Source organism: Podarcis filfolensis (assembly GCF_964270895.1).
Source record: "Podarcis filfolensis genome assembly, chromosome: 6".
NCBI lineage: Eukaryota > Metazoa > Chordata > Lepidosauria > Squamata > Lacertidae > Podarcis > Podarcis filfolensis.
Window position 1 is genome coordinate 59,956,351 of NC_139609.1, and position 21,997 is coordinate 59,978,347.

The window sequence follows — 21,997 nt, forward strand, 5'->3', positions numbered from 1 at the left end:
TCTGCTGCCCTGTTGGGTCATTAATGGCAGAGTCCCATGCAGGGCAGCTGCAGGTAAACAGACAGAAACCAGGTGCACAAACAGAAACTGAAGAAGCACAGGTGATTCCCAGTAATGCCTTGCTGCATGGAAAGCAGCATGCAAAGCATGTCACCATAAACAACAATGCAAAACCTTACAACATCTTTCTCCCTTAATGCCCCCCCATCTGTTTTTAGGACTGTAATTGGTGGGGATGCTCCAGGGCAGCTGTTCTCAATCTTGGGTTCTCATAGGTTGTTGGACTACAACTTCCATCATCCCTAGCTAGCAGGACTAGTGGTCAGGGATGATGGAAGCTGAAGTTCAACAATATCTGAGGAGCCAAGGCTGCTCCAGAGGGAGGATTCTCAAGGGCTGAGACAATTGCCCAGCCTTACAAGGAGGACACATTACTTTGCACTTGTAAAAGGCCAAAAGTCCTATATGCCAAGCTGCTCCTTGAGGAGGGAAACCCAGCAAAAGACAGAAGCCATTGCAGGTTTTCTGTGGAGGACACAGGCTTTTGCAACAAGTGCAATAAAGGCAAGACCTTCCTCTGGAATTCTTGGAGCTCAGGGTTAAATCTCCCATCCCTGGATCATTCAGGGACCTTGTGTATGGAACAATCTAGCAACCAGCAGTTGAAATGCATAATAAGAAAACAGGTGAGAAAGGACTAATTGGAATGTATGACACAGCCCTTGGAATATCCTCTGTAGGTCATGTGGGGCAGCCAGTCCTGCTATGCAAGTTAATGAAAGTTTTGATGGCTGCAAAATGTAGAGTAGCATTGATATAGCTGCTGTCATGGTGGCTAAAGTGGCTTATGCATGATGCCATGGAGATGAGCTGTCCTTATCACCCCATATCTGTCTCCACCCATCAGGCGGATGCTATGACTTGTCTTGGCTGTGTGGCAACTGCTGCTATGCCAGTGGGATGACCACAGTGCCAGACATTGTGATTTTGGACAGAGGCTTTGTCCATCTTATTTTCCAGGCTGGTGGTGTAATAGAGATTTAGAGATGTCCCCTGCCTTCCATCAAGAACAGCCACAGCTTCTTATGAAATAACATAAAACTGTTTTAGAAGAGAAACACAATTCAGATGGACGTTCTGAGATCAGGCCATAAGTAATGTCCTATACCATAAGATGCACCAGAGATTCAACAGGTTCAATGGAACAGGTTTGGTCTTTGTCAATTATTTCACTTCAGCAGAAAACAAAAAATAGAGAAGGAGCTAAGCTATGGTGCCATCTGCAGTCAACCCATAGTGCTAACAACCTGATCAAATAAGAAGAGATGCTCGTGATGATTCCCTACTAAATTGCCTACTTAACCCCCTAAACTGGCTGTTTGTTTAGCTTTTGGAGCTACCTGGCATTCATCAGGCAGTGACAGCATCCAGCATCTCACAGACGTTTGGGGCTAGACTTCACAAGCAAATACATTATGTCATAATTGGTGCTGTATAAAAGAACCAAAAGATAAACAATAGCAGAGACTTTGGAAACAAAAGAACAAAATAAAAGAAACCAGGGGAAACTGGGAGTATGCTGGAAGAAGGTCCAGGCATCTGGGATTAAATTTATAAAACAATACCAGAGCTCGATTCTGCTAAAAAGAAAACTTATCTCATCCAGATGCCCTTTCCTTAATGCCAGATAAGTTGGAGCTTGTTAGTTACTCAGTGATGAAGGGAAAGGACTCTGCACATGATCAGAGGCAGCTCTTTCTTTCTTATTACTAGAATTGGGGGCAAAGTTCTTAGGAATAGCCCTGCTCAGACATGGGCAATCAATGAAAAACGGTTTCCAGAAAACATAAACGGGATATTTCAGAATCATGTCCTGAACTGCAGGCCGCTAATATCAAACAACTTGATTGCCTGAGGATCAGGCATGAAAGGAGCATCATGTAACCTTCCCCAGTCTGGTGTCCTCCAGATGTTCTCCAATCAATCCAAGCTGGCTGGGGCTGATGGGATCTGGAGTTCAAGACATACAACATGTACCAGGTTGAAGAAGGCTGATATTGCTGTATGATTAACTTTTGGAGCGAGTGCAACTTTTGCACCATAGGCTCACCCCACCTTCGCTATCCAAGCCATTGTGTTGAAAGAGGGAGGGGGAGAGAGGCATTGCGCTCTCACCTGAGCCTTCTTCATGGATGCAATTAGCGGAGATTCCCAATAAAAGGAGAAAGTTGGTGGTGATGAATAGCCCAGGAACTACTGACCTAATTTGCACTTCACTTATCATTTGCCTCTTACTTTTGGGGGTGGAGGAGTGGGGTGTTCTTCCTTATTACTGCCCAGCTAGAATTCCCTGGCCCTTTCCTGTTAGGAATGACAAAAGACACTTGTGAAACTGATGCTTGACAGAGCACTCAAGACCACTTATCCATTTTAATCTCTCATCCTTTCCTTGTTGCAACAGAATAGGAGCCCCAAATAGGAAAGGGCGGGAGGTTTAAAGGATTCATTCCAAAACTGTGACACAGGCATTCTGTAGGGAAAGCCCTTGCTTTCTTTAAATCAGATAGAGAGAAATAACCCATTATTTCAATAGTTTGCATGAGTCGTCATCAGAATTTGAGGCCATGTTTACTAGGCAGCTGCTTTGTCCCATTAACTCATCTCAGGAACAAGCCCACTGGTGATGACTGTCTATGCAAATCTGGAAATAATTAACTAGAATCTACATGTCATAGAAGATGAGCCAGTTCATTTCCCATCCAGATCACCCCCCAAATAAATTAAAATGTTGCATCCCAAATTGGTTCCTCTTCAGTTAACCCCCAAATTCTGTTTCTAATTAATTGTCCTTCGATTAATTGCCTTCCTCCTCATTGTCTCCATGCATAGCTCTATCTCTTTATCCCATCAGAATTAGGAGAGGCTGTGCCAGGGTTGGATCGGTGTCTGGAAGCAGTGATTGGCTGGAAGGTGGCCAATAAACCGAGGCTCAATTCTGAGAAGACTGCTGGTGGGTGGATGGTTCCCATGGCCAGGAATTAGGTAGGCAATCTGTTCTGAAGGGAAAAGTTCATTGTTGGCAAGAACTCCTGGATTCCAATGGCATACTAGAGTCTGAAGTGGCTTCTGTGGCTTGGATAGCGTATGCCCAGCTTAGGCCGGTTCACCAGTTATGACTGCTCCGGCACTGGGATAGTCTGGCCTCAGCTGATCACGCTCTGGTGACTACCTGCCTGGACGACTGTAATGCAGTGCATGAGGGGCTGCCCTTGATTACTGCAGAATGTGGTTTGCTTGTTGTTTTTTAGTCATTTAGTCGTGTCCGACTCTTCGTGACCCCGTGGACCAGAGCACGCCAGGCACTCCTGTCTTCCACTGCCTCCCGCAGTTTAGTCCAACTCATGCTGGTAGCTTTGAGAACACTGTCCAACCATCTCGCCTTCTGTCGTCCCCTTCTCCTTGTTCCCTCAATCTTTCCCAACATCAGGGTCTTTTCCAGGGAGTCTTCTCTTCTCATGAGGTGGCCAAAGTATTGGAGCCTCAGCTTCACGATCTGTCCTTCCAGTGAGCACTCAGGGCTGATTTCCTTAAGAGTGGATACGTTTGATCTTCTTGCAGTCCATGGGACTCTCAAGAGTCTCCTCCAGCACCATAATTCAAAAGCATCAATTCTTCGGCGATCAGCCTTCTTTATGGTCCAGCTCTCACTTCCATACATCACTACTGGGAAAACCATAGCTTTAACTATACAGACCTTTGTTGGCAAGGTGATGTCTCTGCTTTTTAAGATGCTGTCTAGGTTTGCCATTGCTTTTCTCCCAAGGAGCAGGCGTCTTTTAATTTCGTGGCTGCTGTCACCATCTGCAGTGATCATGGAGCCCAAGAAAGTAAAATCTCTCACTGCCTCCATTTCTTCCCCTTCTATTTGCCAGGAGGTGATGGGACCAGTGGCCATGATCTTCATTTTTTTGATGTTGAGCTTCAAACCATATTTTGCGCTCTCCTCTTTCACCCTCATTAAAAGGTTCTTTAATTCCTCCTCACTTTCTGCCATTAATGTTGTGTCATCTGCATATCTGAGGTTGTTGGTATTTCTTCCAGCAATCTTAATTCCGGCTAGGGATTCATCCAGCCCAGCCTTTTGCATGATAAATTCTGCATATAAGTTTAAAAAGCAGGGAGACAATACAGAGCCATGTCTATGCAAATGTTTGGCGTTAGTACAGCTCAAGGTTACATCATATCTTGTTTTTGAAATAATTTTTTTTACTTGTTTTGATTTAGACCACAGAACACTTTTCTAATTGGTATATTTTATTACTGATCAATGGTATGTTTTATTCTTGGTATTATTTCTTATTTTATCCAATATCTATTTGCAATTGTGACAACTTACCGGTATTTTCCCTCTCCTTTCTTTTTTTAAATGACTTTTCTACCTTCATTTCTTTTTTTCTGTAACCTGTCCACTATTATTAAAAATAAAATTTTAAAAATGGAGGGGGGGAGAGAGAATATGGATGGTAGGTTGATAAGTGTAGCAGCCTGATGGGACCATGGGTTACTGGTCCTGAAAGTACTGCTGACCAGTTTAAGGCTGACTTAAGTCAGTACTGAAGACTAAAGCTGAGGCTGCTGAAGAGGCATATTGGCTGTGAGTCCTGAAGACCCCCTCCCTGCCTTGCAGGCCATTTTTCACCTGGCCTGGGAGGGAAGGGCCCCTGACTGACTCCAACTACAAAAGCTGATGTTGTTGAACAGACTCTTCAGCTGGGATATTGGGGGCGGGGTTGCGGGGTGTGTGTTGCTGCTGTTATTAGTATTTTCTGTATATTTAATTTATAACTCACGATTTATGCTGAAATTGTTCAATCTGGTTGTGAATTTTTTTATGTTTTATTTATTCTTTATGACTACTTTGGTTATGCTGTAATTGTGATTTTTTTCATGTTTTAAGCCACCTTGACCATTTACTTGACTATGGAAAAGCAGCATACAAATAAAATCATTTGTAAGCCTAGAGGACTTGCCCTGTGAATGTAGTTAAAAGTCTGGAGTGGTGGTGGGAGTAAAGTGGCAAAACCTGATTATGGGACTCCCCCCTATAGTGCTTACAATGAGTTTTGCATCGGGGTGAAGGGGTTTGCCTGCACTTTCTGAGGACTCCACTTTTCCTAAGGTCAGGGAAGAATGGTGGTTCTAGGAAAGGGAAGCCATAAAGAATAGTGGTTTCTAGGAAGATCTTGTACTGAATTGTTCTGACCCTGATTAGCTCATGAAGAGTAGTAGTGCCAATTTCTGAATGACAATTGGTTTACTGACCTCCTTTCCCCATAGAGCCTCCAAAGGCTGAGCCTGGACACTTTCCAGAAGTGATGCAAGGTGTTTAAATTTAAGCAGGCATTTAGTGGTTCGGGTTAAATGCTGGGTTATTTTAGTTGTATATGTATTTTAGCAATATCCGTTCAGGATGTGTGCTGTTTTCAGCTTGCCGTTGCCTAGATTGACCCTGATCAATAGGGTGGGATAGAAACCCAGCAAATCACTGTTGAAAATGCTATTCTAAATGTCCAGCATTCTGCTACCAAATGTCTAAGAATCCTGCTCAAATATGTAAGCGCTGAAAAGACATCTTATGTCAGCCCAACACTGATGCAGCATCCAGCCAACCAGAGGTGTTACTGTGTACATGCCTGGCCTTTGCCATACCACTAATGTACCATACAAGGCCACTTATGCAGTTTCAACACACACCACCACTACAAATGGGACTTGTTTTGAGCTGGAGCACCAGACCAAAAGGCACTCAATTTTTTTATGTCATGCTCCGGCGCAAATCAGCCAGCTCCTGCGAGAACACATGACTAAAAAAACTGAGAGTCCCAGTTTGGCTCAGCTGGATGTTGGAAGGTACACTATAAATACACGAAGCTTCTTAGTACAAATGCTCATGTTAAAAATGTGGGCATCACGGGGCAAGACCTGGTTCTCTGCTCTCAAGCTGATTGACTGGAAAAGCTTCATTTCTGAGTATGGTTTCTGCTATCATGTATGAACAGAATTCACAAGTACAGTGGTACCTCGGGTTAGGAACTTAATTCATTCTGGAGGTCCGTTCTTAACCTGAAACTGTTCTTAACCTGAGGTACCACTTTAGCTAATGGGGCCTCCTGCTGCCGCCGCGCCGCCAGAGCACAATTTCTGTTCTCATCCTGAAGCAAAGTTCTTAATCTGAGGTATTATTTATGGGTTAGTTTATCTGTAACCTGAAGCATCTGTAACCTGAGGTACCACTGTAACTCATTTCAGCTCAGAACTATGTTCTTTGAGCATGTTCATGAGGACAAAATAGATAAGAACTGAAGACCAGCACTGTTTCCAACAGTGCCCAGATATATTCAGAAAGCCAGCCAAGCATGATGTGTGGGAAGCAGCCTTACATCATTGTTTGGCTTTAGTACCTACTATATATTGAGAAGTAAACTGTCTCTATAAACATGCTGGTCCCTTCATTTCCCTACCATGGTAATTAATGGCCATGGATGGAGCTACCTTCCATTCATTTGCTTAACCCATTTTATGTGCCTCCAAGTGAGTAGTCCTCATTATACCACGAGGTGACTTCCTTGTTGATTACACGTTACGTGGAATTAGTAACTTCCCATGATCAGACTTGCTGTCAGTTAATGCTATTAGATGACAATGACTTCTAGAATTGCGAGACAGCGTGAAAAATAAATCCACACCTTCCTACCATTCATATTGTTCATAAATCTCTTTATCATGTCCTGCCCCCTCCCCAGTCATATTTTTTCCCTGAAGTCCCAAGCATTTTAGACTTTCTTTATATACTATATAAGATAATGTGGAAAAGAAATTGAATGCACATTCTAGCCATGGCAAAGTTTACATTCACAGAACAGACATATTCAGGCACAAATCGATCCATGCTTCTCATGTTGCAATACCTCTTAATTTCAGTCACTAAGCCTGCCTTGTGGCTTACTCTCTTTCTTCTTCGCAGTGTGTTCATTCCTCATGTTAAGCCATATTCTTCCATGATAAAACATGTCCTGGCCAGGATTCCCTAAGGCTACAGAACAACGTTAAGGGGAAAAAGGCCAACTAATCAATGTACAGTCGTACCTTGGATCCCGAACGCCTTGGTACTCAGACATTTTGGCTCCCGAACACTGCAAACCCGAAAGTGAGTGTACTGGTTTGCAAACGTTCTTTGGAACCTGTACATCCAATGGGGCTTCTGCGGCTTCCAATTGGCTGCAGGAGCTTCCTGCAGCCAATCAGAAGTGGTGCTTTGGTTTCCGAATGTTTGAAAGTCGAATGGACTTCTGAAAAGGATTCTGTTTGACTTCCAAGGTACAACTATATATCCTTGTGTGCCAACCATGACTGTATTATCTTCCAATTCTCTGCTACATTTCCATATCCAAACCAATTCTCTCTTATTCTTTCATTAAAAACAACAAAACAAAAACAAACACATCAGTAATATTCCCTGTTGTCTTACTTTGCAGACCTCTCCTCCAAGGCAGGCATTGTCCCCATTTCACAGGGGAAATGTAAATCCCTGTAACATGGGAAGTCAGTTGTTCAGCTATATTTTTTCTCTTACCATGTATAAAACATCCCATTCCAAATGTGTGTGTATCAGGAAAATCTCTACTATTTCTGCTAGCACTTGAAGAAATGTATTGGAAAACCCCAGTGGGGATGCTTCAGCAGCATGGCAAGACTAATTTCCCTAGGGAAAACTGAGGACACTGATAGGTTAAAGTGAATTTGCAAATCCAACCTGACTTTCTGAGGAAGTAAATGCAAAAATGCAAAAAAAAAGGGGGGACCCAAAGGCTTTTATTATTTGGGAGTATTCTGGCAAATACAAAAAGTCTATGTTCTGAAAATTACATTTTAAAAAAGCTCTGTACCTATAGTAACACCTTCACACAGCTGTTGCTATTGCACATTGGGTGAACAAACATGAATGTTTTGCGTTTCAGGTGTAAATTCAATCTATACATACTAAGAGGGCACTGAGACCTGTGCTTTGGCTCATATTGTGCTATGTTGAGCTTTCGTTCAGGAATGTGCTGTATTTGCAGGTAAGATACCAAAGGCTGAAGATCGAGAGACTGACTGCTGCCTACCTGCCTTAACTAACAGACCACGATAAAACATGGGAGACAGCATTAAATTGAGAACAGACAAATCAAGTTATTTTCTGGAGGTACTTTGAAGAACAAGTCCAAGCACCACAGTGGCATCTTAGAAATTTGTGAATAATGGGATCCAGAACCACAGTTCAATTTTGCTGGGCTAATGTAACCCTCCCTGATGCTTCAGGCTGATTTCCATCTGCATGCTCAGTAATGGTCAGTAATGCCCATCTTTGCTGGAAAATGGGGGGGGGGGAGAGAATCCCTTCAGTTCTTCCTCCAACCCTGATGGGCAAGACTCAAGAGAGACTTCAGCGGTTCTTCCACACATCAAGCCTTGGACTTGGACGAAGTAGAAAAGTCATCACTTTCTAAATGACATTTCAGCAACATTTTGTCCTGGGCTGGTCTTCAGGAGTGAGCTTTATAGAATCGGTTAGGTAGTTCTCAATGATCCCGTTGTACTAAAGGAAAAACATAACCCAGTATGAGTTTATGAAAACAAGGCAAAACAAAAGACAACAAAATAGCTGAGCTGCTATATGGTAAGGGTCATCCCTAGTCAGAATGGTACGGTACTTGGGAACCAAAATCTTGGCATTAAAAAAAAAAAATCCTTTTGTTCTCCTTTCTCTGTGTCTTAACCTGAACAAGTGGCAACACCTTGTGGTCAGAGGCAGCAATCTCATCCCACATGCTTCAAGATTAACGACACCCAGGGAATTCTTTGATGCACAACTGTCTTATGGGCAGAAATTGGTTTTGATGTAAGGTTTTCAGTTTGTCATAGTTCTGTGGTTGGGAATCACTACATTTATTGTCATAAAAATCTCATCCCTTTTGCAACATCATATTATATATATGATGAGAGTACTGTACCTATAATCCACAATCACATGCAATTCCTATTCTCCCCAAAAATCAGATTTTTAAGAGGTATTGTGGCTTCTCTTTTGCAAACTGTAGCATTCTAAAAAGTAAATACTGTAAAATGATAAACACATGCCTTTACTTTTATACTATATTGCTCTCACTGCACCTGTTTTGGTTTCAGTGCAGAATCAGACACTCTGGAAAGGGGAAGCTGAACTGAACTGCACTTGGGAGAAGACCTGCAAGCGAAAATATGCGAGCCCAAAACTTTAAAAATCACACATTAGCCAGACCCAAAACTTTGCTCCTCCTTTGATTTTATGGAAATGATCACAAGAGGGTGCTGTTTGCTTCACATGCAACATGTTTGATGTCGATGAAAAACTCAGCTATTTCTTATGGACAAGGCTGCTACTCACCCTCGATAGTGCTTGTCTTGCCAGGGTCTCAAAAGCCTGAACTACATTGATATCATTCTTGGCGCTTACTTCAAAATACGCAATGTCCTTTTCTTTGCACCAGGATAAAGCTGCCTCCTTGGACACCTGCAAGACAAAATTGGAAGGGATTCGATTAGGTGATCTTAGGTTGCTTCCAAACAACCAGTGTCTTGAACATTCATCCCGATTTGTTTACAGGGAGGTTAGATCGTGTTGTGTGTCATGCAATCATTATGCAAGCAATGTGCAGGACATTTCTCAATCACTCCATCTTTATCATGAAAATTCAACTTTTGCAACTTTTCCACAAGACTGGCACTTGGCTCAGAAGTGTTAGCTTTTCTGTTGCCTTCTCACATTATGATGTGGAACAAGGTGTGGAAACTCCTCTGCCCTCATGTGCTACCCATGTGCTCTGCTACCCATGTGCAACTGGCTGAGCTCTTGATAAGTCTCAATCTCCAAAGGGTTCTTAACTTCTACTAACAAGAATTAGGCTTTAGTGGTGACTCATATTTAGCTGCCCCAATTCATAGCCCTAATCAAGTCATCAACATGAATCCTTGTTCCTGGACAGCTGGCAAATGAGTACATAAATACCAGCAGCTTTATAAAAAATAAAAAAACACCACTAATATGTATGCTGACACATATTGACAGTGATGATCTGTAAATATATTGAAAATGCATTGATAACGGGGGCTAAAAGAAAATGCTCTGCAGTTTCTAAAGGCTTCTAAAGGCTTGGATGCGCATATATATATATATATATATATATATATATATATATGTTCATTTAGTTCTGGCAAAAGGTTTGAGTAGTAAGCGCACATACCCCTACTACTTGTTAATTTCTCTCTCCTCCCCATATAATAAAAATATTTATGTAGCTTGCTTTCCTTTTTCTCTGAATTCGAGGAAATGTTACGTTTCTCTATACTTTCATGTAATTGATCACGTCTATATATTTTAAAAAATATATATTTACATGGCTTTAAAAAAAAAATATTTTCAATTTTTTAAAAAAAACAACATGGGAACTTCCCTCATGGCTAGTGTAGCACTGCAGCGCTGTGCCAGAAATATGTTGAGTTTCAGGTGTGCATGTGGAGTACCATTAGGGAAGAAATTCTGTAAGGGTCATCACTCCCAAGAGATTATGTTCCATGCTATTAGATCCTGCTGATTCCTAGTCTGCCAACAGGAGTCGCACAGAACTACATGGGGATCACTGAATCATAGAATGAACTTTACAATTAAATTCCACTGGAATCAATGGGACAAGTTACAGAAATCTAAAGCAATGCAAATGCTGGATCAACCTCTCACTGACTGGGCATTCTTTTCACGCCATTCTCTAGCATTCTCCTCTCCAATCTTGATACAAAGAGTTTTAAAATACATTGAGAGCTCTAGCTTAGCCCTGCTCCCTCACAATTCCTTCTCCTACCTGTCGGTCCTTCAGATCAATTTTATTCCCCAGCACAACCATAGGGAAGCCTTGCTCCATTGGAATGATCCTCTGTAGGAAGTCTTCTCTCCAGTCATCCAAGGAATGGAAGGAATCCATGTCCGTGACGTCAAAGGCCAGCATGCAGCCATCGGAGCCTTTGTAGAATGTGGATACCATGGACCGGAATCGTTCCTGCCCTCCAGTATCCCAAATCTGAAAGGAGGATGAACATATAAGCATTAGTGTTAGCAACCTCTGAACCACTACAGATACTTTCATGCACAGTGACAGGTTCCTTCAGCTCAGTGTTTCCCAAGCTTTCCCCCGCTGTGGACCATTGCAATTTTAAAAGACATAAAACTGTTACAAAATGGAACACAGCAATACTAGCATTATCAAGCCCTAAATGGCTTGGGCCCCAAATATCTGACAGAGAGCTCCCTCCTGCATAGATCTGACACTTCCACCACTCTGTAAAGTTCATGGGCTGTCTGTGACAGAGCCATTTCTGTGGTGGCCCCCAGATTATGGAATACTCTGTCCTCCAAAGGGCACCTGGCCTTGTCACTGTATACATTTTGGCATCACACTCTATACTTTTTTTTTTTTTTTGCACAGGCCATTGGGTGTGTAAGATGATATCCCTCCCATTTAAATCCAATGCATTATATGGCTTAATTCTATTACACTGCATATAATGTCACTCCCACCCCCAGGACACCCGTGGCGGATGAATTGTTAAGTATCTACAAAATCAATCTTGTGAAGTACTCAGAGGTGGTGACCCGAGAGTGCGCTGGTGCCCTGTTTGTGGAATTCCTCCAGCAGAAAGGCCTGCCTTGCACCAGGTGAAGACATTTTTAATTCCCCGGGTTTTTCATGTATTCCTGGATATTTTAATTTGTTATTTGTATTTTATTTGTGTATAATCTTCTTTGTAAACTACCCTGGAAGCTCTGCTGAAATGCGGTATAGGAATCTTTTAAATCAATCAATCAAAAGGAGCACACAGCACCTGCCATTTCTGAGCACTACTAAAGTAAAGGGTAAAGGGACCCCAGACCATCAGGTCCAGTCATGACCGACTCTGGCCGAGGGAGCTGGCGTACAGCTTCCGGGTCATGTGGCCAGCATGACTAAGCTGCTTCTGGCAAACCAAAGCAGTGCACGGAAACGCCGTTAACCTTCCCACCGGAGCGGTATCTATTTATCTACTTGCACTTTGACGTGCTTTCGAAGTGCTAGGTTGGCAGGAGCAGGGACCGAGCAATGGGAGCTCACCCTGTCAAGGGGATTCGAACTGCCGACCTTCTGATCGGCATGTCCTAGGCTCTGTGGTTTAACCCACAGTGCCACCCGTGTCCCTAGCACTACTAGATGTGTGTAAAACCAAGCACTTCTACTTCAAGGTATCTCTCACCTGCAATTTCAGCGGGCTGCTGTCCACAACTACCATTTTAGTCAGGATACTAGCTCCCAGAGTTGTTCGATAGTCTTCGTAAAACTTCTTGTGAACATACCGGTGGAGGAGAGAGGTCTTCCCTACACTAGGGTGAAGTAAGAAACACATGCGATGAATTAATTCTGATGACTACTTTCTAACAGTTTCCTGATTTTTATGCTAAAAGTTTGATTTAACATTTGGTTGAATTGCAGATTGTTCTATGTTTACTACTTGTGTGCTTGAATGCTGGCTGCCTTGAATCTCTCCTGTAAAATACTTGGGATAAAAGTCTTTTTAAAAAACAAAGGATGCAAAGTATTATTTTTTTGGAGTGTGGGCTGCAGGCCAGAACTAGGTGAAGATGGCCATTGATGGTCTGCTTCACCTGAATAGATGAAACTGGAGGGAGTTGCTAATATATCGCCTGTTCAAACCAAAGACTTATGACTACTAGATATAATAAAACACTGTTCAATTAGTCTTTGTGCTCAATGCTGGCATTGTGTCATTGTCTCAGTGCTGCATCTATTGATTTTTGTAGTCTGTTCTGCAGGCTGATCTTAACTCTACAGAGTATAATTTTCTTTAGCCTGCATTTCCCCCCATTCTCTTCTTTTTCTGGACTTAACTATCTAAAAATATGACTGTCTAGGGGAAGACTGTTGGAACCTGTGAGCCTCCAGATGTTGCTGGACTGTAACTCTCATCATCCCTATCATTGGCCTATGTGTAGAGGAAAGTATGGGAGCCCTGATGTTTGATATGGTAAACAGTTAAAAAATTTCATCTGTAAAATTAAGAAAATTAGCTTGTCTTGATCTTTGTCCTGTTGACACTCCCTCATACTGTATCATCATCAGTACATTTCTAGTGCAATTAGACCAGAACAATAGCAAAGATGGACACTTGTGGTGCTATTTCTCTTAAAACCAGCAAGTAGAAATTCAATTTTCTGCTCTGTGAGGGGCTTTGATCTGATATTTTCTCCAATAGGACAACTACAGTGCATATACCTTTTTCCTAAACTTGATATCCATTGTAATGACTCTTCTGATAAGATTTCTGAGAGGTATTTCTCACAACAATATAACACGGCATGATTGCTGTTATGATATGGTTATGATAGCTATCTCCCAGAACTTAGTGAGCTCCACTGTTGAAAGCCAGGAGATCACTGTCATTGTCAAATTGGTAGAGGTCTCTAATGATAGGGAGTAAAAATGCCATGAAGTGTTGTAACATTTCTAGCTGGGAAAGCCAACATAGGAGTTCCAAATTCAAATCCACGCTTAGTAATGGGTGGCCTGGACCAATTGCCAACTCTCAGCCTAGCCCACCTCCCCGAGTCATTGCGAGGATAAAATGGGAGTGAGAGAAGCAAATGCTCTCCTTGGCTTCTTGGAGGGTGTGTGGAAAAATAGAACTAAAATCAACATAACAAAATGAACAGTATTATCATCCACCCAAGGTGTTAAAAAACAACAACACTATTACAGTGCTTATGTGGAGAAGTAGGACATCTCTTCAAACTGCCTTTTCAAATTCCAAAAGCAAAGAATGCTGCTTACCCTAAAGTGCCAATAATTATTAGTTTCAAATCCACTCTCTTAGTTGAATTCATAAATGGAGCCTAAAGGGAAGGAAGAAAAAAGACATTCGTCAACATCTTGTATCTTGAATCAGCACAATGCTCTATATGCGCCATACTCAGGATAGCAGAAGCCAGCAAAGAACTCCAGGCATCCGACTGGTCAACTGCCTTTTGTGTCACTGTAAATGAAGCATCCTTGCTTCTCCTTGGGTGGGAATCTTTGATTAAGACTGTCCCTTGAGACTTGGGTCCATTTTTAAAATGAAATAAAAATATGCCTAACAGGTTTTCTAGATTCACAAACCCTAGTAAATTATCCTAGTGTCCCCACCAAGTGAGGTGTGGAGCTTTTTCCAAGGTGGCATCCCAGCTGTAGAATGCTCTCCCTTGGGAGACTCACCTGGCTCCTACTTGATGCCTATTCTAGTCCCTTCTCATTTTCCCAGGCCTTCTGGCATCTATCATAAAATCTGAATAAAATTTGTGTTAAAAAAAAGTTTTGTTGACTTGCCACTGTTTTAGCTTTTTAGTTTTATGGAGCTTTATATTTTGCAGTTTTTAAAATCTGTATTTTAATTTTTTATATTTGTGTTGTAAGCCACCCATGAGGGGAGCATAAGTACTGCGCATTTGTGTCTTTGTTCCCATCTGCCCTCCTCCTCCCTCCAATAATTCCCACATTTATGCAGTACTTTCTGCAGCAGTGAAAGGAGAAGGGACCGGGAGCATCCTTCACATACAGTTGACAAGGAGACTATTGACACGAAAATGGCTCTGAACAAGCCTATTAGTGTTGGTGCTGCGGGCAAGAGACACCCCACTCAGCATCACTGAGCAAAGCCTTTCTCTCTGGGTGCATCACTGCTGCTGTCAAAAACTGCACAGTCTTCTATCCATGGCATGAACTTCTATTTGTCTGCCTGATGCCCAAGGCTCTATTTTGTGTTTTCTCTGAAACAAGGGAGGAAATTTAAAGCCCTAATAAAGAGGCATTAGAGATAACAAGGGTTTGGGAACAACGGCTTGTATATAATGTACAGCTAAGTAACCACCTGATTGCACAGTACTACAGTGGTACCTCGGTTTTTGAACAGCTTAGTTCACGAACAACTTGGAACCCGAACGCTGCAAAATCAGAAGTAGGTGTTCCGGTTTTCGAACTTTTTTCCGGAAGCCAAACATGCTCTGTTTTGAGTCCCCCTGTGTTTCCTGTTGCACTGCTAATTTGTGTCCCCCACTATAATTCAAGCCTTCTAGTTCTGATTGCAGTGTTCTGAGGTGATATTTGGAGCTTATATTTTGTGCTTTTGTTTTTGTTATTTATTTTGTGTTTTTTGTTTTGAGGCTTTTTCAGTTAATTTGTTTTTGTGACTGTGTGGATCCCAGTTAAGCTATTGATTGATTGTGTGCCTGAGGAAATGGATAAAAGCCCCCATCCAAACAATGACTATCATCTCTGCAGATAAGAATTTTTTAAAATTTTACTTTTTATCATCTACAATACTGTTTTATTTATTTTATAGTACAGTACATTGTTTATTGCTTTCATTTTATCTCACAAGATAGTAAAATTCATATTAAATTGCTGTTTTGGGGTTTGTTTTTAAAAGTCTGGAATGGATTAATCCGTTTTGCATTACTTTCTATGGGAAGGTGCACCTTGGTTTTGGAACACTTTGGTTTTGGAACTGACTTCCGGAACGGATTAAGTTTGAGAACCAAGGTACCACTGTACTACTGCTACTGCTACTACTACTAATTTATTTATATCTCACCCATCTGGCTGGGTTTCCCCAGCCACTCTGGGCAGCTCCCAACAGAATATTAAAAACACAATAAAACATCAAACTTTAAAAACTTCCCTAAACAGGGCTGCCTTCAGGTGTCTTCTAAAAGTCAGATAGTTGTTTATTTCCTTGACATCTGATGGGAGGGCGTTCCACAGGGCGGGTGACCAAGAAGGCCCTCTGCCTGGTTCTTGCCCTCTTCTCCCCCTTCCCCACATGCCCCAGGCCTATACCCTTCCCAAATCTGCTCCAGAGGTTTGGGGAGAAACTCAGAACAAATTTGGAGGCACACAGGGGGAGGAGAGGGAGGAAAAGTCCTGTTGTACAAGTATAAATCCTTGCACAAGCATGACAGTTACTGAGCACTACATTGGATACAGGCCCTTTCAAGCATGTAGGAATGGGAGAAATGACCTAAAAGTTTCTGACTTGCCTGCACTAATTCTCAGGTTTTCTTTTTCACAAAAAGACCTTCAGGGCATCCAGCTGCTCTCTCAATGCAGCAACCGCATCCCTCTCTCAGGCACCTTCTCCACCACTAAATCTGTGCAGTAAAAGCCTGCAAAGACAACTGTGGCTGGCGGTGACTCACATCTCCCTTGGAACTTTAAAAAAGTCCCTTGTTTTCTTTAAAAAAAAACAAAAAACAACCAACAACCACCATGTCATATCATGCTCTCCCTGCCCTTCCCACTAATTCATTGGGTTCTGCTTGTAAAGGGTTGGGTGTGATGTCATGTCACTCGTTTCCCTTCCAATTTTACACTGTAGATTGTAGGGAAAATCAAATGCAGGCTGGTAGTAGCATGATTGGAAGGACAGATCGTGAAGCTGAGACTCCAATACTTTGGCCACCTCATAAGAAGAGAAAACTCCCTGGAAAAGACCCTGATGTTGGGAAAGATAGAGGGCACAAGGAGAAGGGGACAACAGAGGACGAGATGGTTGGACAGTGTTCTCGAAGCTACAAACATGAGTTTGACCAAACTGTGGGAGGCAGTGGAAGACAGGAGTGCCTGGCGTGCTCTGGTCCATGGGGTCACGAAGAGTCGGACACGACTAAACAACAACAGCAGCAGCAGCATGATGGCTCTAGGTTTACATTTAGCTAGCCCCTGAGAGCGCCAGCTAGCAGCAACAATATCACAGTGCTAATGATTTAGTGGGCTGCAAGAAGGAAGCACTGGAGCAAGCAAGGGCATAGGTAACCCCACGCATCCAGGATTTGCAGTGAATGTCACATGGACTTAAAGTGAAACTCTGTTAGCCATTTACCCTAGTTCAGGAGGGGGAAACCTGTGACCTCCACATATTGCTGCACTACAACTTCCATTCTAGCTGACCGTCGGCCACTTCTGGGGCAGATGGAAGCCCAGTAACGACTGGAGGGACACAGGTTCTCCAGCCCTGCCTTAGACCATAATAAGCACAACACAGGCTTAGGAGTCCACAGACTGAAGAACCAAATTGCCAATCTTATGATGAGTGAGATCTTCCAAGCACAAGCAGCTGACTCACTTTGGATTTCAAAAGGAGGAAGACCCATAATGACAGCAGGGAACTGTGCTGTTATTTCATTATGAAGAAATCTCCATCCTCGTCACCACCTGGCAGGGCTATTTTTCCAAATATAACTGCTACAGCAACCCATGACATTGCTCAAATTTCACCCACCACTTCTGCTCCAGACAATGTTTGGCAATGACAACCCAGTCATTTGTTACATGGGTGGATTCAGCCTTCCCACAAGGTCACAATTGTTACCAATGGGTTTTATATAGAACTGGATACAAACTCCTTTTGTCTCTGGCATGCTTCTCCCTTTCATTTAGGCCAGTTCCATGTAGGGATGCTATCTCTCTCCCCCAGCTTTAATAGTAATAATAATAGTAGTTATACAGTTACAATTTGTTGGCAGATCTATTTATAAAACAGACAACCTTGTTTACTAAAAAAATAAAATAAAATGGAAATGAAAAGAAAGAAACTGGCATTTGTGGGGGGAGTATAATATAACATATATTCATGGCAATATAGTCTCATGGATAGATTAAAAGGAAATATATCATCATTTATTCCAGATATGTTAAACCAAAACCCATTTCTCAATAAGTTTGTTTTCTTGATTATTATGAATTGCATTTTTCATCATTACTATAGTTTGTCAGGTTTTCATTAGCCGGTTATGGTAGAGGGATCTTTATTTTTCCATTTTTGTGCAACACAGTTTTGCTGTCGTTAGCAGTGTAAGTATTAATGCCCTCAGAGCACACCATCAGAAGAAGAGTTGTTTTAGAGTTACTTGGGAGAGCACAACCTGTACTTATTCGTATAATGTTCTGTACTTCCATCCCGAAAGATTTTTTTTTTGCAAGTTCTGACAATATATATTACATCTGCCATAATTCCATTGCACCTGCAGCTGTGCACGTTTTGACTGAAAAAAAGTTACAAATTCTGTGTTTAGTGCAATGATGAGTACCTGTGGCTCTCCAGATGTTGTTAGACTTCAGCCCAGTTACAGAACTTTGCATTCAGTGTGTAATTAGATCCTAGCAACGTCAAAATGAAGTTCTGAAGAGCCCGTGTGGTATAGTGGTTACAGTGTTGGACTAAGACCTGGAGACCAGGTTTTGAATCCCAAGGTCAATCACTGCTTCTCAGCCTAACTTACCTCACAGGGCTGTTGTGGGGATTAAAGGAGGGGGGAAGAGAACCATGTACATCACCTTGAGCTCCTTGGAGAAGAAACAGGATATAAATGCAATTTAAAAACGTGCAGAAGTACAATAGGTGAAGGTTTCACCAGTGCTGCATTGCCATGCTAGGAAAAGCTGCACCTGTTATTATCTGTTTCCAGAAGGGAGACAGATGGGGTGGGGGATGAAATACAAAGAATGAAAGAAACGAAGGCCATCTCTGTCTGTTTATGTTGTGCAGGTGTCAGCTGAGAAGGGCCCTATCTGTTAAGATCTTCATACCTACATGAGAGATACCAAAGCTACAGATTTTATCTATAGTCTTTTTTCCTTTGTGTGCTTATACACACATGAATGTGTTTATATGGCCAGCTTTTTGTGTATGCCCAAACACCTGCACAACAGGCAGAAATGAGATGGCTTTTGCTGATATGGCTACACAGTGATCTGATCATGTATCATTATGTGTTGTGTCAGAGGAAGACTGCAGCTTAGTGGTAGAGCCCTGGCTCTGCATTCAGAAGGTCCCAGGTTGAATCACCGGCGTTTCGAGGTAGGCCTGGGAATGTCCCCTTGGCTGAAATCATGGAGTACTGCTCTCAGGAATACTGCTGAGCAAGATGGACCAATGGTCCGACTCTTTATAAGGCAGCTTCCCGTGTTTCTATTACAGTGGTACCTTGGGTTACATACGCTTCAGGTTACATACGCTTCAGGTTACAGACTCCGCTAACCCAGAAATAGTGCTTCAGGTTAAGAACTTTGCTTCAGGATGAGAACAGAAATTGTGCTCCGCCGGCGCGGCAGCAGCAGGAGGCCCCATTAGGTAAAGTGGTGCTTCAGGTTAAGAACAGTTTCAGGTTAAGTATGGACCTCCGGAACGAATTAAGTACTTAACCTGAGGTACCACTGTATAGGCCAACCTTCCCCCTTGGGCTGAGTGACGTATAGAAGTTATTAGTGGGGTGGGAGGCTCTGTAGCAGCAGACAGAATAGGCTTCCACTTTCCAGCAGTGCATTTGTACCTGTGCTTCTCCATTAGGCTTCTCATCCCAAGAAATATCTTGCCATTAGGATGGAAAAGAGGACGGGGCTCTTGCACCTTTAATAACTATAGAGAAGATGGATTTATCAAAGGTGCAGGTGCTCCATGCTCTTTTGCAATCTGGAACCCTGTCTTTCCTTCTTATCTCTCCTGCACTATTTCTGGGTTAGCGGAGTCTTTAACCTGAAGCGTATGTAACCTGAGGTACCACTGTATATGCAGCCAGCACAGCATAATCTCTCCCTAATTTCATAGCTATGGCTTCCCGGACAACAAATTTCCACTAACTTTTTTAAGTTTCCGCATCTGTAAAATGGGGATAAACGCCACTGTTCACGCACAGTGTTTCTTTCAAAGAAAGCAATGAACAATGCTAGTTTCTCTTTCTTTCTTTTTTCCCTTTTGCACTGACTGCCTTTAACACAGCCACATGACACACAGGTATGAATCAGGCAATTGGTTTCCCTGGCACAGAGGTGTGGTTGGAAAACTTGCCTATGGCGCAATCCAAGACATGCCTTGTCAGAAGCACCATGAAATTTAATTAGTCTTGACACCTTAGTTTAATTAGTCTTTTAGCCTCAGTTGTTATGCAGCTTCGGTGAAAGTCGCAGAAACAGCAAAACGAAACCTGGCAACCCAAAATCACTTCTTTTTCTGAAAGCAAATGCCTTAACTATGCCACTGATAAGAATCTTATTTTTCCTTTTTTTAATCATTTCAGTGTGTGTGGGGGGGGTGACAATAATTTTTCCGCACCAGGCACCACCTGACCTTGCTACGCCACTGCCCATGTCCCTTATTACGTAAATGGAACAATGATCACTTGCTCTTGCAGCCCGCACTTTCTCACCATAAGTCCCGGGGCAGATTATGCATGCCACCCTCCTGTGGCTTTATTTGTGACTCCATATGCACCCAGACAGTGCCTCGAAATAGCCTTGGGCCTATTCATCCCATTGTGCTGCACCCGCTGAGAAGCAGCCCAGCTCCTGCCCAGAACGCCAGATGCGAACGTTGATCGCTAGGCTCAGATCCCTACATTTTTTCCTAGTGTTGTCCCCCCTCACCGCCTTAAAACTATCCTTTGTTGTTAAGATGCAGCTCGCATGAGCAGCAGGCCCAGCCCTGTTCAATTCCCCTTTATTCGGTGAGTCACAAAGAATGAGATCTTCCAAAAGCAATTGTCCCAGGCACGAAGGAGTGCTTCAGTGGAACCTAATACTTCCCCCTCTGCTCCACGTCTAAATATTTTTCTGCTATGAGCGGTGGAGAAACGGGAGAAGAGGCAGCCGCTCTTTCTTCCACCGATCACCTATTCCACATGCTGGGGTAGATCTCCCCATGCAACCTCCCTAGATCTCCGCCGTCAACTTCTTAGAGAAGTTCACCCAGCTCTGAGCCGGTTCTCTCTCTGCCTACTCAGGCACGAATCTCGCTCGTTCTTTGTGCTTCAAGTTCGGCGTTGCAAATGAATCGCCTGCGCAGCAACTAGGCACTTAACTTGTGGATCCCAGTGGATCTCCTGCCATCTGCCACACGCTTGCTCCGTTTGCAGGCGAACCGTTTCGAAAGGAGGCTTACATAACTAGAGGACAACAAGAAAGGGGACTTACTGGTCTTCCTCCTCTGGCGTGACCCGGCTTTTTTGCAGAGCTGCGAGGTCTGCTGCCCGTGCAAACTCCTCGCGGCTCCTTCCGAGAGCGCGCAGAAGAAACGCCTTTGGGGAGGGGGGGTTGAAGAAAGGACGGAAGGAGTGCCGAGCAGGATCCCTTCCCACCGCAGATCCCTCGAGCGTGGGTCTTCTTTTTCTCTCGTTTCTCTTTCCTCCCAGCCCCCACCCCAGGGGGAGGGTTGAGGCAGAGAGAGGCCGTCCAAACATGACGAGAGTTTGCAAGAGGGTTGAGAGTTTTAGACGCACACAAAACAAGTTTGCTCGGAAGTTTTTCCCACTCTCTGGAGCTTTCTTGGTATTAAGTATGGTTAAGGATCCAGCTTGGAAATTGCCCAGCGGTGACTGCATAAGCTAGAATGCAGTAAGAAAAGTTAGGTGGGGAGAGATGCCGCAAAAGAACAGTATGCGTTACTTTCTGGTGTAAATGGATTTGAGCGTGGAGTGGTTCAGTCCACACACAGGCTAGGTTCGCTTCTCCTGGGTGTTAGTCCTTTTAATACTTCATATTTTTTTTACAAACAGTAGACCTTGAAGTGAACGATCCTTTATCATTCTTGGGGTGCTTCCAGATTTATTGTAGAATAGCCATCGTTCATTCATTCACATTTATTGGAGCTGAGACAGGGGTGTCCAGATGCCATCACCTTCCTTTTGTAATCCTCCCATGTTTCTTCTGGGTTTTCCCCACTGTATTGTGGAAAAGCTGTCTTTTAAAAATAAAAATTTCTATTGAAAGAGATCTCAAAGGCAATCTAAGATATTTGCTGCTTTTGTAGATTTTCGTGGTGCATTTGACTCAATTGACCGCCCAAAGCT

The 21,997-nt window shown here is 42.9% G+C and overlaps 1 protein-coding gene across 1 annotated transcript; it reads right to left on the bottom strand.

Moving 5' to 3' along the window:
* Nucleotides 1–7,854: 7,854 nt before the first annotated feature.
* Nucleotides 7,855–21,459, bottom strand: RAB7B (RAB7B, member RAS oncogene family). Its single transcript, XM_083617191.1, has 6 exons — nt 21,123–21,459; nt 13,953–14,014; nt 12,361–12,487; nt 10,938–11,153; nt 9,467–9,592; nt 7,855–8,638 (listed from the first exon to the last, which is right to left on the bottom strand). The coding sequence occupies exons 2-6, from the start codon at nt 14,003–14,005 to the stop codon at nt 8,558–8,560; spliced, it is 603 nt and encodes a 200-aa protein (XP_083473317.1). The 5' UTR covers nt 14,006–14,014; nt 21,123–21,459; the 3' UTR covers nt 7,855–8,557.
* Between the last annotated feature and the right edge of the window lie 538 nt (nt 21,460–21,997).

Bases quoted from the DNA above. Each gene is read 5' to 3' on its own strand.
- RAB7B (XM_083617191.1), bottom strand. From the start codon at position 14,005: ATGAATTCAACTAAGAGAGTGGATTTGAAACTAATAATTATTGGCACT. The intron at 11,154-12,360 runs GTGAGAGATACC...TCCTCCTTTCAG, and splicing joins GCAGCCCGCTGAAATTGCAG to ATTTGGGATACTGGAGGGCA. The intron at 8,639-9,466 runs GTGAGTAGCAGC...TTTTTCCTTTAG, and splicing joins CAAGACAAGCACTATCGAGG to TACAACGGGATCATTGAGAA.